At 39.1% G+C, this 14047-nt stretch overlaps 1 protein-coding gene across 1 annotated transcript in view; it reads right to left on the bottom strand.

The window, feature by feature from the left end:
• Window positions 1-2031: 2031 nt before the first annotated feature.
• LOC127455797 (leucine-rich repeat-containing protein 49-like) overlaps window positions 2032-14047 on the bottom strand; it is a 45680-nt gene continuing 33664 nt past the window's right edge. The window contains exons 10-18 of the mRNA XM_051723932.1: window positions 13353-13503; window positions 11266-11349; window positions 10692-10867; window positions 10519-10605; window positions 8159-8393; window positions 6601-6786; window positions 6401-6510; window positions 4797-4944; window positions 2032-2705 (exon numbers count right to left, since the gene is read on the bottom strand). Coding sequence (XP_051579892.1) covers window positions 2484-2705; window positions 4797-4944; window positions 6401-6510; window positions 6601-6786; window positions 8159-8393; window positions 10519-10605; window positions 10692-10867; window positions 11266-11349; window positions 13353-13503 — 1399 coding nt within the window. The 3' untranslated portion in view covers window positions 2032-2483. The remainder of the gene's footprint in view (window positions 2706-4796; window positions 4945-6400; window positions 6511-6600; window positions 6787-8158; window positions 8394-10518; window positions 10606-10691; window positions 10868-11265; window positions 11350-13352; window positions 13504-14047) is intronic.

The raw sequence follows: 14047 nt of genomic DNA on the forward strand, positions 1-14047 counted from the left end.
GAGGGAGAGAGAGAAACAGCGCCACCTGCTGCAGTAAAGTGGAGGCGCTCAACGAAGTTGAAATACTGGATACTGTAACTTTACACAGACAGGGTTAATAAGCGATTTTATCCCACTAGAGTCATGTTTACAGGTATTATGTTTTAGTATTGAGGCTATACTTTTGAAACAGTGTGTAGTTAATGTATTGGACCCATTCACTTTAATTATGTGCTTTTTCTTTTTTTTTTTTTTAGAAAAACATTATACCCCAAACACTGTCAATAGAGTTTAACTTATATTAAACCAGAAACATTCCTTGTAAGAATAAATATCTGTGAATTTATATTAGGTCTCAAATCAGTCCTGGTTTTGGTGGCAATACATGCTTTCACTTCATTCTCAAAAGTTTGTACAAAATATTCAACTCTATCATCTCCACTCTTCTCACGTTCATACTTCTGACCCATGATTGATATTCAGCAAAGTGCCCCAAAACTCTTTTGATTCCCCTCACTGTCTGAGAAACAGATCAATATGTAAGTCCTTTTTTACTATAAATCTCCATTTTCATTTTAACATTCTTCTTCCTTTGTTTTAGGCGATTCGCATTCTTTGTGCATATCACCACCTAATGGACAGGGAGGAAAATTTATAGGAAAAAAAGCACTTAAATACTGATCTGTTCCTCACACACCTATCATATCGCTTCAGAAGACATGGTTTAAACCACTGGAGTCATGTGGATTATTTTTATGCTGCCTTTATGTGCTTTCTGGACCTTCAAAGTTCTGGCCACCATTCACTTGCATTGTATGGACCAACAGAGCTGAAATATTCTTCTACAAATCTTAATTTGTGTTCAGCAGAAGAGAGAAAGTCATACACATCTGGATTGGCATGAGGGTAAATGATGAGAGAATTTTCATTTTTGGGCGAACTATCCCTTTACTGTAATAGTAGGGCATGTTGTCACACGGAAACCTGCTGTTAATGTTATAATGTGCTGTGTGATTACACTTTGCCTGTTGCAAAATAGTCTCAGACATGCTTCTCTTTTGCCCTCAAAACAGATTTAATACATGAGAACATCAGTCTCTTCTAGTCTCTTCTATTGTCATTTAATCTGCTCAAATGTTTTCATTTTTGATATTCAGGTGTCAAAGTTTCCCAGAGGGATGTTTGCCTGCAGATTTTAAAAGGTTTTAGGATGTTTGAGGACCGATTCCTGTGTGACAGCAACATTATTAACAGTGCAGCAATCTTAATTAAACACTATCCATTACAGACACTTGGCAGAGATTTGACAGCACAGATCTGAAAATCTCCACCACACCAAATACAATTTAAAAGCTCTGTTGGTTTGGTCTGTTCTAGAGGTTTGTGTATCCCAGAACCATCTACAGTAAGTGGAAATCTAGAACCCAGAACACACTGTGAGTCCAACTGTAGTGAACACTTTTAAATCTCAGAGCAAAAATAACCACCTTAGACAGACAAACCTAACCATTAATGACTTAGCTGTTGAACACGTTTGTCTTTACTCTCTCCTCTATTTGACATGTTTTTACATGCTATCATGCTTTCCATGGTTTGTCAAAGTAGAAAATGTTCATACATTCATGTTGGTCCAGGAACAACATTTTAATCAACCAATCAGATTTTAGGGTCATGGTTAGGGTTTGGTTTGGAGCTGAGGTTGGGGCCTCTATCACATTCCTACTGATTTCCCTCTGATTTTAGGGGTATGGACAGGGTCAGGACTATGTTTTTTTGACAGGAATGTGTTTTCAGGATCAAGATAATGCTGATCTACTTAAAGTTATTGAGGTGTATATTTTTTTTTTATACCAAAACACTATTTGCCATAAAATATTGAGATGCCATAATAATTCAGGTCATTCTCTGTAAATGCATTTTTTTTATCTTCCATACTTCAAGCCGATGTGTTATTCGTCTTCATATGCATCATTTGCATTGTCATTCATATGTAGAATCCAAAAGATTCTTGAAGAACCTTGAAAGTTCTGAGTCTAGGAACAAAATGGTGGATATAACTTCTTTTTAATAATCAGTAACATATAAAACTTGAATTAATGGTAGTGAAGAAAGCAGTGGCTTTTAGCTAGATTTTATAAAATTCAAGACAAAAAGAAAAGGAAAAATGCTTTAAAAAACATTCAAACAGAAAAGCTCCACACTAACCCAGCGTGACAGACAGGATGAGCAGAAATCAGACTGGCTTTCATCTAGGGGTTTGGAGCACCATCAGAAGTCAATAAGGACTAAGTCTGAAAGTTACTGGCCTACAGGAGAAGAAATTCACTGACAAAAATGTTGAGAGGACTGTATAAATTCAGTAAAGAACACCTACAACAGTTAGGCTTTAAAAAGAACCTCTGTGGAGATCACATGGAAACTGTCCTGAACGAATCCAAGATTCGCTCTCGGTACACTGCTCTCCATCGGTTTGTTGTTGTTGGATGAGGTGTATATAGAATCTTTCATTTCATGTCTCTCTGGGTGAGGCGGTTGAGGCAAGTCTCTCTGTAGACCTGTCTGTCTTTCATCTCCAGCACACTGTCTCTCACCAACTCAGTGAAGAGTGACGGCCAGATCTTCTGCAGTGTGTCTCCCTTAACACTGACACTGGATGCTCTCTGAATCAAACCCTTCAGATACTGATCCACCATCACAGAGCGATCCAGCACATCACTGCTGCCCTCCTAAAAGAGATAGAGACTGAAATAATTCACTTCATGGTTTAAAGCAGAAATGTATTTTTCTTGAAGCACCTCCATGGATTCTTTCTTAAAGATCTTTTTAATTTGAGCCGTGAAGTTTTCTAAATCTGACTTTTTGAGGTGGGACTTCTTTTCTAGAAAGATGAACTTTCTAGAAAATATATGTGTATGGTCATGAGTTGAAATATTGGATTTAACTTTGCATGGTTGCAAAGTGATTCTATCACACTAGTCTCATGTTTATACATATAATGTTTAAAGCTGAAGTGTGTAACCGCTGTTAAAATACTTTCTCCTATCCCAGCTTAATATGCAGAGACAGCCATAAGTCAGACATTCAAAGGTAAATGTTTCTTGAAAACTGTAAACACTGTGTCTCTATGGAGCTATGAAAATTCCCCTGTTTGTTTTGAGAAACCTGTCTCAAGAGAGACAAAAACATTGATTCGACCAATTATACAGAGGTAGTAGGAAGTAGGAATTAGTGCATTTAATTCAATGACGATATTAATGTGCAAATATAGGATAGTGTGATATACACTCACTTACTGTGACTACACTTTATTTGGAACACCTGTATACCCACTTATTCATGCGATTATCTAATCAACCAATCGTGTGGCAGAAGTGCATAAAATCATGCAGATATGAGTCAGGAGCTTCAGTTAATATTCACATCAACCATCAGAATGAGGAAAAATGTGATCTCAGTGATTTGGACCGTGGTATGATTGTTGGTGCCAGATGGGCTGGTTTGAGTATTTCTGTAACTGCTGATCTCCTGGGATTTTCACACACAACAGTCTCTAGAATTTACTCAGAATGGTGCCAAAAACAAAAACATCCAGTGAGCAGCAGTTCTGTGGATGGAAACGCCTTGTTGATGAGAGAGGTCAACGGAGAATGGCCAGACTGGTTCGAACTGACAAAGTCTACAATAACTCAGATAACTGCTCTGTACAATTGTGGTGAGAAGAATATGCGATTAGTGTTGGCGCTGTTTTGGTGGCATGAGGGGGACCTACACAATATAAGGCAGGTGGTTTTAATGTTGTGGCTGATCGGTGTATCTCTAATGTTACAATTTAAAAGTAAATGCACATTGTTCTTAATGGGGGAAACAAACACCTTCTGCATGACAACTTTTTACTCAAATTGTTATTCTGATAATATAATTGTTAATGAAAATATTTGCAATAAATTATAAGAGTTTAAAATTCTTCAATGCCACATGAAGAAGCATTTTCACTATAGTGAATCTCACTGTATATTTGGTAGAAGAAAATGTAAAAAAATAATCATAATAAATAAATAAATAAATGCTGAATCAACAAAAATGGAGTGCACATCAATATACAAATGACAGTGAAACCTTTTTACAGTGTGTTGGCTGAGTGGTCTTTTGTTATCAAATTGTAGGCCTATGATATTTTGATCTGATGTCGCTTTGGATGTGATTGATTCCTGATTCAAAACCCCTTAGGTTATTCAGCTTTTTTTTTTTCTTTTTTTTTTTTTAAACTAAGCAAATCGCTACTGCATATCAGTAGATCTAAGAAATGGGTGAGCAGTTGATTCCATATTACGCAATTTCTATGAATCAGAGATCGGATCACGGCGTGGTACAGAAGCGGAACGCATATCTATACGGGGGCACGTGGTCTGGTGCCGTTCTCAACTGACTAGAGCGAAGCATAATGAACTTGAAATATTTCTGAACAAGTACACTTGCTAAATAGAGATGGAATGACTCAAGGGGATCAAACAAAAACCACATTGGAGAATACAATAAATGGGATGGATTGACAAACAAGCATTTTTTATTTTTTTTGGAATCGAAGGTGCCGGAACGCTGTTCTGGACCGTACCGGCCCAATTTAACCCCTGGGCGCAACCGCCAATTGAAGTAACCCCACCCTCCATTTGGAGGTCTCCGGCCTGCAGCTATACCTACTTGCTAAATCGGGAGCACCAATGATCGCGATCTTGCCTAGGGTGCCAAAATGGTCAGAAATGGCCCTGCTTATGGTTAATATTGTGCTGTTTTTGTGAAATCTGTGCATTAGTGTGCACCTCAGTGCTGTCGTTGACTCTGCTGGGGTAGTTGAAAAGTGCTCGACTCAAACCGTCTCCCAACTGTTTTCCATTCTCCTTTAGTTCCTCTGGACTCTGACCACTCCTGCGACCGCGACCGTCCAACAGAAACTGCAGCTGGCGCTTCCTGCACAAGAACAGAAGCATTGTTTGACAGCTCATCCTTACCAGTATAAATGTTAGGGTAAAGCTGAAAGCTGCTAATTAAATGCAGTTTGAAAATTCTGTTGTGTATAATGATATGGGACTGGAAAGCTGTGGAGATTAACAATGAATAATAATTTCTAAAAGGCAAACCTATAATAACGACTGCAGTGCAGATTTTGGACTACAGCCACTAATGATAAAAAATAAAATAAATAATATATATAAAAGGCCATTGAATTTCATGTCCACTTAAACAAGTGACAAACAGACATTTCCCATGTCTGTCTATAATAAGATTATTCTCCCCAATTTGGAATGCCCAATTCCCAATGTGCTCTAAGTCCTCGTGGTGGCGTAGTGACTTGCCTCAACCCGGGTGGCGGAGGATGAATTCCAGTTGCCTCCGCGTCTGAGAATGTCAATCCGTGCATTGTTGAGCGCATTACCGTGGAGACATCGCGCGTGTGGAGGCTTCACGCTATTCTCCTCGGCATCCATGCACAATTCACCACGCGCCCCACCGAGAGCGAGAACCACATTATAGCGACCCCGAGGAGGTTAACCCATGTGACTCTACCCTCCCTAGCAACCCGGCCAATTTGGTTGCTTAGGAGACCTGGCTGGAGTCACTCAGCACACCCTGGATTCAAACTCGCAACTCCAGGTGTGATAGTCAGCATCTTTACTCGCTGCCCAGATACCCAGGCCCCCTCGAAAGCTTACATTTTTTTATTTTACAAATAAAACACTGCCTAAAATGCCTTCATAGACAGACAGGTTAAATCTAAATGCTGTAATCTGTGAGTCACAGTTTATGTGAGCAGGATATGATGCATCTGACATTCTGTCTTTAAAGAGAGGAAAATTCAGCCAGACTGTATCTTCAAGAGACTGACCAAATAATGTTTTCTGTTACAACACTAACAGATATGTACAGTATGTGTTGCAAATGATGGAAGACAATGTTCGCATCTATTATTTTTTATTTTTGGTACTAGAGTGCAGTGGTTCGTGTGTAAGATGTGAAACAGTTCTAGAGTGAGATGTTCAAGACCGGGCTCTAGAGTCCGACCATTCAAGAATGTGACAGATGCAGTGCTGTAAGTCTCTCTTAGTGTTAAACACATGGGTGTGGAGCAGTACAGTATAGTAGAGGGCGGTGAAGAATTTGCTGAATAGCATAAGAAGAAACTGTAGTGATTAATACTGAAGCCCTGGAGCACTCAACACTCAGACAATTCTATTAGGGAAAAGGATGGTAGCTACTTTAGACATGCACTGGCCTGCCATCACACACACAGAGGTAAAAAATATTTTACAGGTACAGTAAGAGAAATGGTGGTAAATAAAAACAGTAGCAAGAGAGAGCTGAAATGTTTTTGGCTGGGAACAACATGCCCTGATCTGCACACACATAAACAGACACACAAACACACCTGGACTCTTCCAGCAGTAGCAGTAGGCGACAGCGAGGTGTTTCTGTAGCAGCTACGTGACCCAAAGTGCCGAACATCCGCTCTGACGCCATCATGTCATTCATAGTTACCTGAAGCACACAGAATTATCACAAACACACTCACACTCAGAGTAAACACTGGATGAACAAATAAACTGATGGAAATGGATTGGCCTGAACCTCAGTGCCGTTGATCTTCTGCAGGTTGAGATGTTGAAGTCTGTAGATGAGGAAAGATCTCCAGAGCATCAGTCCCACCACAGGGTTCCCCTCTGGAAGAACACTGATCTGATCTAGACGTCTGATCTGAGCTAGAGCAGCCAGCTGAAGAAGATGAGTGATGTTTGTCTCCATGAAGATCAGATGCTGAGAGACAAGAGATCATCATAATAAACATATTTTGAATTAACAAATTCACTTGAACAAAACATTAACCAAAACCAAATCTACTGTTACACCTTTAAGAAAATAACTGTAAAAGTTGTTTAATAATCAGTGTATTTGTCTTGTTTTCCAATAAAAAAAATATCTAAACATCTTTAAAACAAGATTAATTTGAAAAGGTAATCTTGAAAAGGAATATTGCCACGGTATCTTGAATATCTTGCCTAAGGCAACTTTGTTTTAAGGAATCTTAAAAAATTACTGTATTACAATAAACTTTTTAAAGCATATATGAAAGTACAACAAATAATTCCATGATGATTAAAAGAATGTTCCGGGGGGCCTGGGTAGCTCAGCGAGTATTGACGCTGACTACCACCCCTGGAGTCTCGAGTTTGAATCCAGGGTGTGCTGAGTGACTCCAGCCAGGTCTCCTAAGCATCAAATTGGCCCGGTTGCTAGGGAGGGTAGAGTCACATGGGGTAACCTCCTCATGGTCACGATTAGTGGTTCTCGCTCTCAATGGGGCACGTGGTAAGTTGTGCGAGGAGAGTCGCATGAGCCTCCGCGGTGTCATGCACAGCGAGCCACATGATAAGAAGCATAGAAGTATAGCCACAAGACGTAAACTATACATGTTAACATGATTTTCGTGTGATAAAATTGGTTACTTACTGTATCTGTGTAAAGATATATGCAATATTACAACTTTGTTTTCATGAATACGTAACGCCTGTAAACACTGTAATTCTGATGTCATACTAACATGGTAAACACATATAATGTTTGTCTTGTGGCTATACTTTTGAAAAGGTGTGTATTTTAATGTTTATGGACTGGCCCCATTCACTTTCATTATACATTATATTTTTTTCTACACTAGACAAGTTGAAATTATTTTTGTGGTAATCAACATTATGCCACAAATGCTGTTGACTGAGTTTGACTTATACTAAACCCGGACTATTCCTTTAAGTAATTTACAATTTAAATAAAAAAATGTTTTTGACATTACAGTAATGAGACTTTGGGGAAGAGTAATGTGTTTAATTGTCATAAAAATAATGTCAAAATGCAAAAATAAAAATAATTTCTTTTTGGCAGAGGCTATTTACATTAACTGTAAAAAGCAACAAAAAGTATTTTCCTTGCACTAAGTGCAAATAGTGTTAGATACTATTTGCACCCTGGTGCAAGTATTTACCCCTCTAATTAAATACTAACATACAGTTTGGGGGCATCACTGCAGCGTGTTTATTGTGTTTTTTAGAGACCCACAGACACCCTACACCAACACCCTTTTCTCTTCATTAGCATCTCAGGTGAAGGCTCATTTCAGGGGTCAGATGCTCACCATCAGGTTTGGGAATTTGAGTCGGATACGCAGGAATGCTGGAATGATGGAGTCAAAGTGAATATATCGGAACACAACAGTGGTGACACTAGCAGCCGTCTGGATGCCCCAGCAGCGCTCTAAAGTCTCCAGGGCCCCAGGGCCAAACAGACGCAGCGTCTCACCATCCAACTCAGCCAGATGACTGTCAGACAAGGACAGACTCTGAACGCTCGGTACACCGCTGTCCTGTAGCCTGCAAACATGAAACCGAGAGAATATGGAAATTTAAATCACAACAGCACACAATCAGACCTCTGGATGAATACTGTAGTTCAGACACTAGAAATTGTATTATTCAAATTATTTTAATGAAAGAAAGATGATTCCAATAGAGTTTGGCATTAGCATCTTAGCATTGCTAGCACCATGTTGAGCTGCAGAAATATGCTGTTGAAGAAATACATTTTTTTGTTGCCTAATGTTTGAAGCAGACTTCCCTTTGGAAGTACATCTATAATGCCTTACAATGGTGTCTAGGCAGGCAGCTCATTAAGGTTTGGAACAGAATGGTTTAGTGTTTATCTAGGCTAGTATTTTCAAGCAGACAGTAGTGTTCACTGTGATAGTATTGGGTATCTGCTCTCCTAAACTAGAGAATGCTTATCTGAGAGTCTCACAGAGTTCTGCATCTGTTTAACGTGTGTTTGAAAAGGAAGTGCATTAGAGGCATTCGCAGCAGCCCATTTATTGTGTGCTGGTTGAAAAGACATTCCTGAGAGAAGAGGACGAGACAAATGACAGCGTGAGTTACTAAAAGAAAAGCACAATTTTAGAAGATTATCATTTCAGAGTTTATGTCTACATGTTCCTGGTACACCGATGAAGGATTGGGGATGAACTCATGTCAGATAACTATATAACTTTGAGGCTTTTTGCACCTGTAGGGATGTTTAAAATCATGGAATGAAATTTCCATGATTCCAAATTCTACTGTGTTCTGTGTCCCTTTGAAATGATGATAGGGAATTTTTCTACTGTACTCCTGTTCCCACTTAACAACATTCTATATGTATTGGGAATGATTTAAAGCTCATGGGAAACATGTTTTGACAAGCCTCTGCAGAGAGGAATATTTGAACTGCAGCCAATTAAAAATTCATTATTTGTCTGGAGAACTCTACAGAAGTCACATCAGAACACACAGTTTGCTTCAGACTCTGTGAATGATCTGAATATACAGACAGAACCTCTGAAGCAAGCAAACAAACACAAGGACTGTGTGGACTGGTGGTAAATTCATCAGAATGCAAAGTCAGAGATGTTGCCTGCTATTGGGGCAAGTCCTCACAAAAGGTCAATATGTGTTCAGTGAACTGGTTTTTGTTTTTTTTCTGGCTACTATCAGTAGAAATGTTCCATAGTTTTTTTGGTATAAAGGACTTTAAGGTAAGTGGCTATATGAAAATTGACTTTCAAAAATAAACCTATGCTGACAAATGTAAAAAGTGTAACAATAGGTCTCCCCTACATTACAAATATTCTTCAGTAACAGCTGAGTGAAAAGCTTTGCTTTCTATTTTCTGTATATAAATCTATTTGCATATATAAATTGTTAGAATAAAAAAAGCTTTATATTAATAGGGCATAGACCAGAAACATCCTAGGCTGAATTTGATCTATGGTCAGAAGTTATCTAAATATGTAAAGAAAGAAAACAATCATAGCAATCAATTCATACATACAGTATGATGCTTATAGTTGCTGTGCAGTGCAACAAAAATAGGGCAATTAAGAGATGGGAGCGATTTGGATTTGAGAGCTAAATTTAGAGGGAGTAATGTGTTTTTAAACTAATAGCTCTTGAGACTGAGAGACATGTGTGATTCATGCTTTTCATTCTCTGCCCACATACAGACTATAAACCCTCTGTAGTGAGATCAAACCCTCTGTAATGGATAAATGAAAATATAAAGTATGTTTGTAGTGTGTTCTACTTTTCATCATTTCCAAGTAGTTTTATTCAAATACAAATGTTGTTGATTTAATGGAGTAATTATTCCTTTTGAACAGAGCTGTTAGGAATGGGATGGATTTGGCTGCAGATTAACTGTGAATCGCTGAATGTTATTTTCAGATACTAAATACACTCAAGAGATAATGTTTCTCTTATAGAGTCATAAACTGATGTCACTGTCAGCCTGTTCACAAATCTCAATCTGTAAACTTCCTCAAACTGTATATAGCTTTTTCCCTTTAATCAGATCATTCAAATGTTTACATTTGTGTTCATTCAGGTATAATACCTTACAGTATGTCTGATATTTCTGTTATCTGATGTGAACTGAGTGTATGAGAGCTGGTGCTGTCTGTGTATGTACCTGGGGTCTCTGGGGCTGTTTGGTCGACTTATTGATCGTAACCTGGTTTCACTCCCTCCAGTTGAAATTGTTAGTGGACTCAAGCGTCTGTGACAGAGAATCAGTAAAACACTTGAACAAACAAATTATTCTGCAACCAGCATGCACTTTGTAAGCTGACCATGACTGCTTACCTGGGCTCATCCGGCGAGGTCTCCTGAGCATTCCCATTGGTCTGGGCGGGGCTGTGGGTGGGGCTATTGTCTGGACTGACGTCGTCCTTTGCACCATTCTGAGCCGGAAGCTCTGGACATGCTTTTAGCCCCTCCCACTGCTGCGCCGCATTTTGGATTGCGAGTCGCCGCCTTTCCTGCAACAAAACGCAAAAGGTGATTCATAAATTTTCATATAATGGTCTCTTAAATGAATCAGCTTACTAAGGTTTAATGAAAAGATTGTAAATCAGTACTTAATACACTTAAAATTAGATTTATCATAACATGCAATAAATAATCCAAAAGTCTTTCAGTAAACTAATCAGGGCTGCGTTTCCCAAAAGCATCGTAAGCTTAAGTTGATCGTAGAGATCACTGGCGCCAATGGTTTCTACAATCTACTTAGGCTTACGATGCTTTTGGGAAACACAGCCCTGATTAGTTTACCTACAAAGTTTCATTAAAGATTATGCTACTGATTAAATTTATGTTGTATCATCAGTACCAGATTACATTTCAGAAGTAATCTAGCAAACACTATGTGTGTGTGTACCTTGTGTGCAGTCTGTTTGTGAGTCTCTTTTTTCTTCTCATCCTCCTTTCGTGCTGAAACACTCGCGGTGCGTCTCTCCTCCTCCTGCCCAACAATACACAATACATTGGACCCTTGACACATTTCTGGGTTGGGAACGTGGAAGTAAACTATTGCAGGGTAAACCTCTATAACGATGAACGGGAGACCACAGCAAATATTATTTTTACTTATCCGTTTGCTCCAAAAGAAAAAGAAAAAAAATCCACTATTACGTTTCCATGACTTTCCACAAGAGGAAAAATATAGAGAGCGCTAGATTACGACAGTAAGAAGAGTGAAGATGCCAAATTTACTGTCACTCTCTCAGTAGCTGTATTAGAAGCCCCACTGCAGCTGTGATAACTAGTTTTTTTTAAACAAATTCCTGGGTAATATAACACAAAACATAATGTTATAAATTTACAATAAATAATAAAAAAATGGAAATATAAAATTTTTTGCTAGATTTACGCTGCTAAATAAGGTGGAAACGTATCATCACAGTCTGTGAAAAGGGTCCATTCAGCAATACATACACACAGCAGTGCATGCAGAGAGGGGAGTAAACATTTCTAAAGTGTGTGTGTGTGTGTGTGTGTGTGTGTGTTTAACACAGAGGATTTATTTTCAGATGTTGTTATCCTGCCCAGCTGTTTGTCTCCCAGTATGCATCGCATGAGTTTTAGGGACTGGACCATATGGAGATCAATGATCTGTTTGTGTCCTGTCATACATTCTGTGTTAATATTATTAGATGATTCAGATAATCCCTAATCAATGATTAAACTAAGCTAAATACATTTTCTTATAACAGGTGTGTATAAAGTACCTCCTTAATAAATATATTTTTCAGTAATTCCTATCACAATATTAATGTTATTGAATTTATGATATAAAATTGTGTTTCTGTCTGCTAATTATTGAGCTCTTTTATTTTATTTTTATTTTATTTATTTTTAAATCTATGAAATATGTTTAGCAAATATTTCCCTAAATTTGTGTATAAATATAATGAAAGGTACAGAACAGCAATCTTGCCTTACTTGACCTTTTTTACGCAACTTTTAAACTGCATCTGAACTGAGAGCTGCTCCACACATCTACACTGCACACAGGCCGGAGATCTGCTGCTGTCCTGCTGAAATTCTGTGATCGATTAAGGAGTTTTTGGGGTAAAGCGATCTTCAGCAAGGAGTGTTTACTCTGAGGTTTAAAGCTGAAGTGTGTCATTTCTGCAACACTCTCTAAATGGAATTGCAAAAATAATGCATTTGTTCTCCATAGTCTTCCATTTGTTAGATGGTCCTGCCTGAAACTCAAGCTCTTGGTTGAGTCTATAATATTGCTGTGTCCAGCTGGTCAGGACACTCCAATACAGAGTGACAAAAGCTCCACACAGTCACAGTGTTTATAATTTTTGGAGAAATCAACCTATGAATGGTTTACTTACAGTATTTTTTTTCTCCCCTTTTTCTCCCCAATTTGGAATGCCCAATTCCCAATGCACTCCAAGTCCTCATGGTGGCGTAGTGACTCGCCTCAATCCGGGTGGCGAAGGACGAATCTCAGTTGCCTCCGCGTCCGAGACGTCAACCCACGCATCTTAACACATGCCTTGTTGAGTGCGTTACCACGGAGACATAGCGTTTGTGGAGGCTTCATGCCATCCACCGCGGCATCCACGCACAACTCACCATGCACCCCACCAAATCGAACCACATTATGGCGACCACGAGGAGGTTACCTCATGTGACTCTACCCTCCCTAGCAATCGGGCCAACTTGGTTGCTTAGGACACCTGGCTGGAGTCACTCAGTATGCCCTGGATTCTAACTTGTGAACTCCAGGGGTGGTAGTCAGCGTCTTTACTCGCTGAGCTACCCAGGACACTGGTTTACTTACAGTATTAAGCTGGGATACAAGAAAGAATTGATTACTTTTATTTATCAAAATATTATTACTACACACATACACACATTCACACATACAGACACACAGGGCAAAACCTCAAACGCACAAAGTCCTGAAAAGTCTATTATGATTCCCACACACACACTGAGACTCACGGTGACGCGCTTCATGTCGAGCAGCTGTAGGTGTGGCGAGCAGCAGCGCAGCACAGTCAGTCTGTAGCATGACTCCAATGCTACAGGATTCCCATCAATGCTCAATTCACTGAGAGAGCGACAGTCCCGCAGACAGGCCAGCTCATCCAATCTACACACCCCAAAACACAAACACATTTTTTTTTGATTATGACATAATTTACTCACCCTCATGTCACTCCAAACCTGCATTACTTTCTTTTCATAGGTTTCTCTTTTCCATTCAATGAAAGCAGACAGTAACTAGGGATTGTCAAGCTCCAAAAAGGACATAAACACGATAAATAAATTGAATTTTTTTTTATAAAGTAGTCCTCATGCACTATATTTCAAGTCTTCTGAAGACATATGATAGCGTTGTATGAGGAACAGACTGAAATGAGTTAATTCACTGAAAATCGAATCACGTGACGCCATGCGAGGTTCGGACGTGTGAACAGCGAGCTCTGCGCACTTAGCAAGTTTTAATACTTTGTGTCAAACCGGTGAGATTCGATACACACTGATTCTTAATCTAAGACAATATGTCAAAGAATTCAAAATCCTCAGGCTCTGGAGACATTGAAAGACACTTATGTGCTCAAGCTGAAGCCCCGAGCAGCAGGCCGTAAGCCCGGGAGTCGATTTGGCCGGTGAGGTGAAGGAAATTCAGCGAC

Source organism: Myxocyprinus asiaticus, chromosome 18 (assembly GCF_019703515.2).
Source record: "Myxocyprinus asiaticus isolate MX2 ecotype Aquarium Trade chromosome 18, UBuf_Myxa_2, whole genome shotgun sequence".
Taxonomy (NCBI): Eukaryota; Metazoa; Chordata; class Actinopteri; order Cypriniformes; family Catostomidae; genus Myxocyprinus; species Myxocyprinus asiaticus.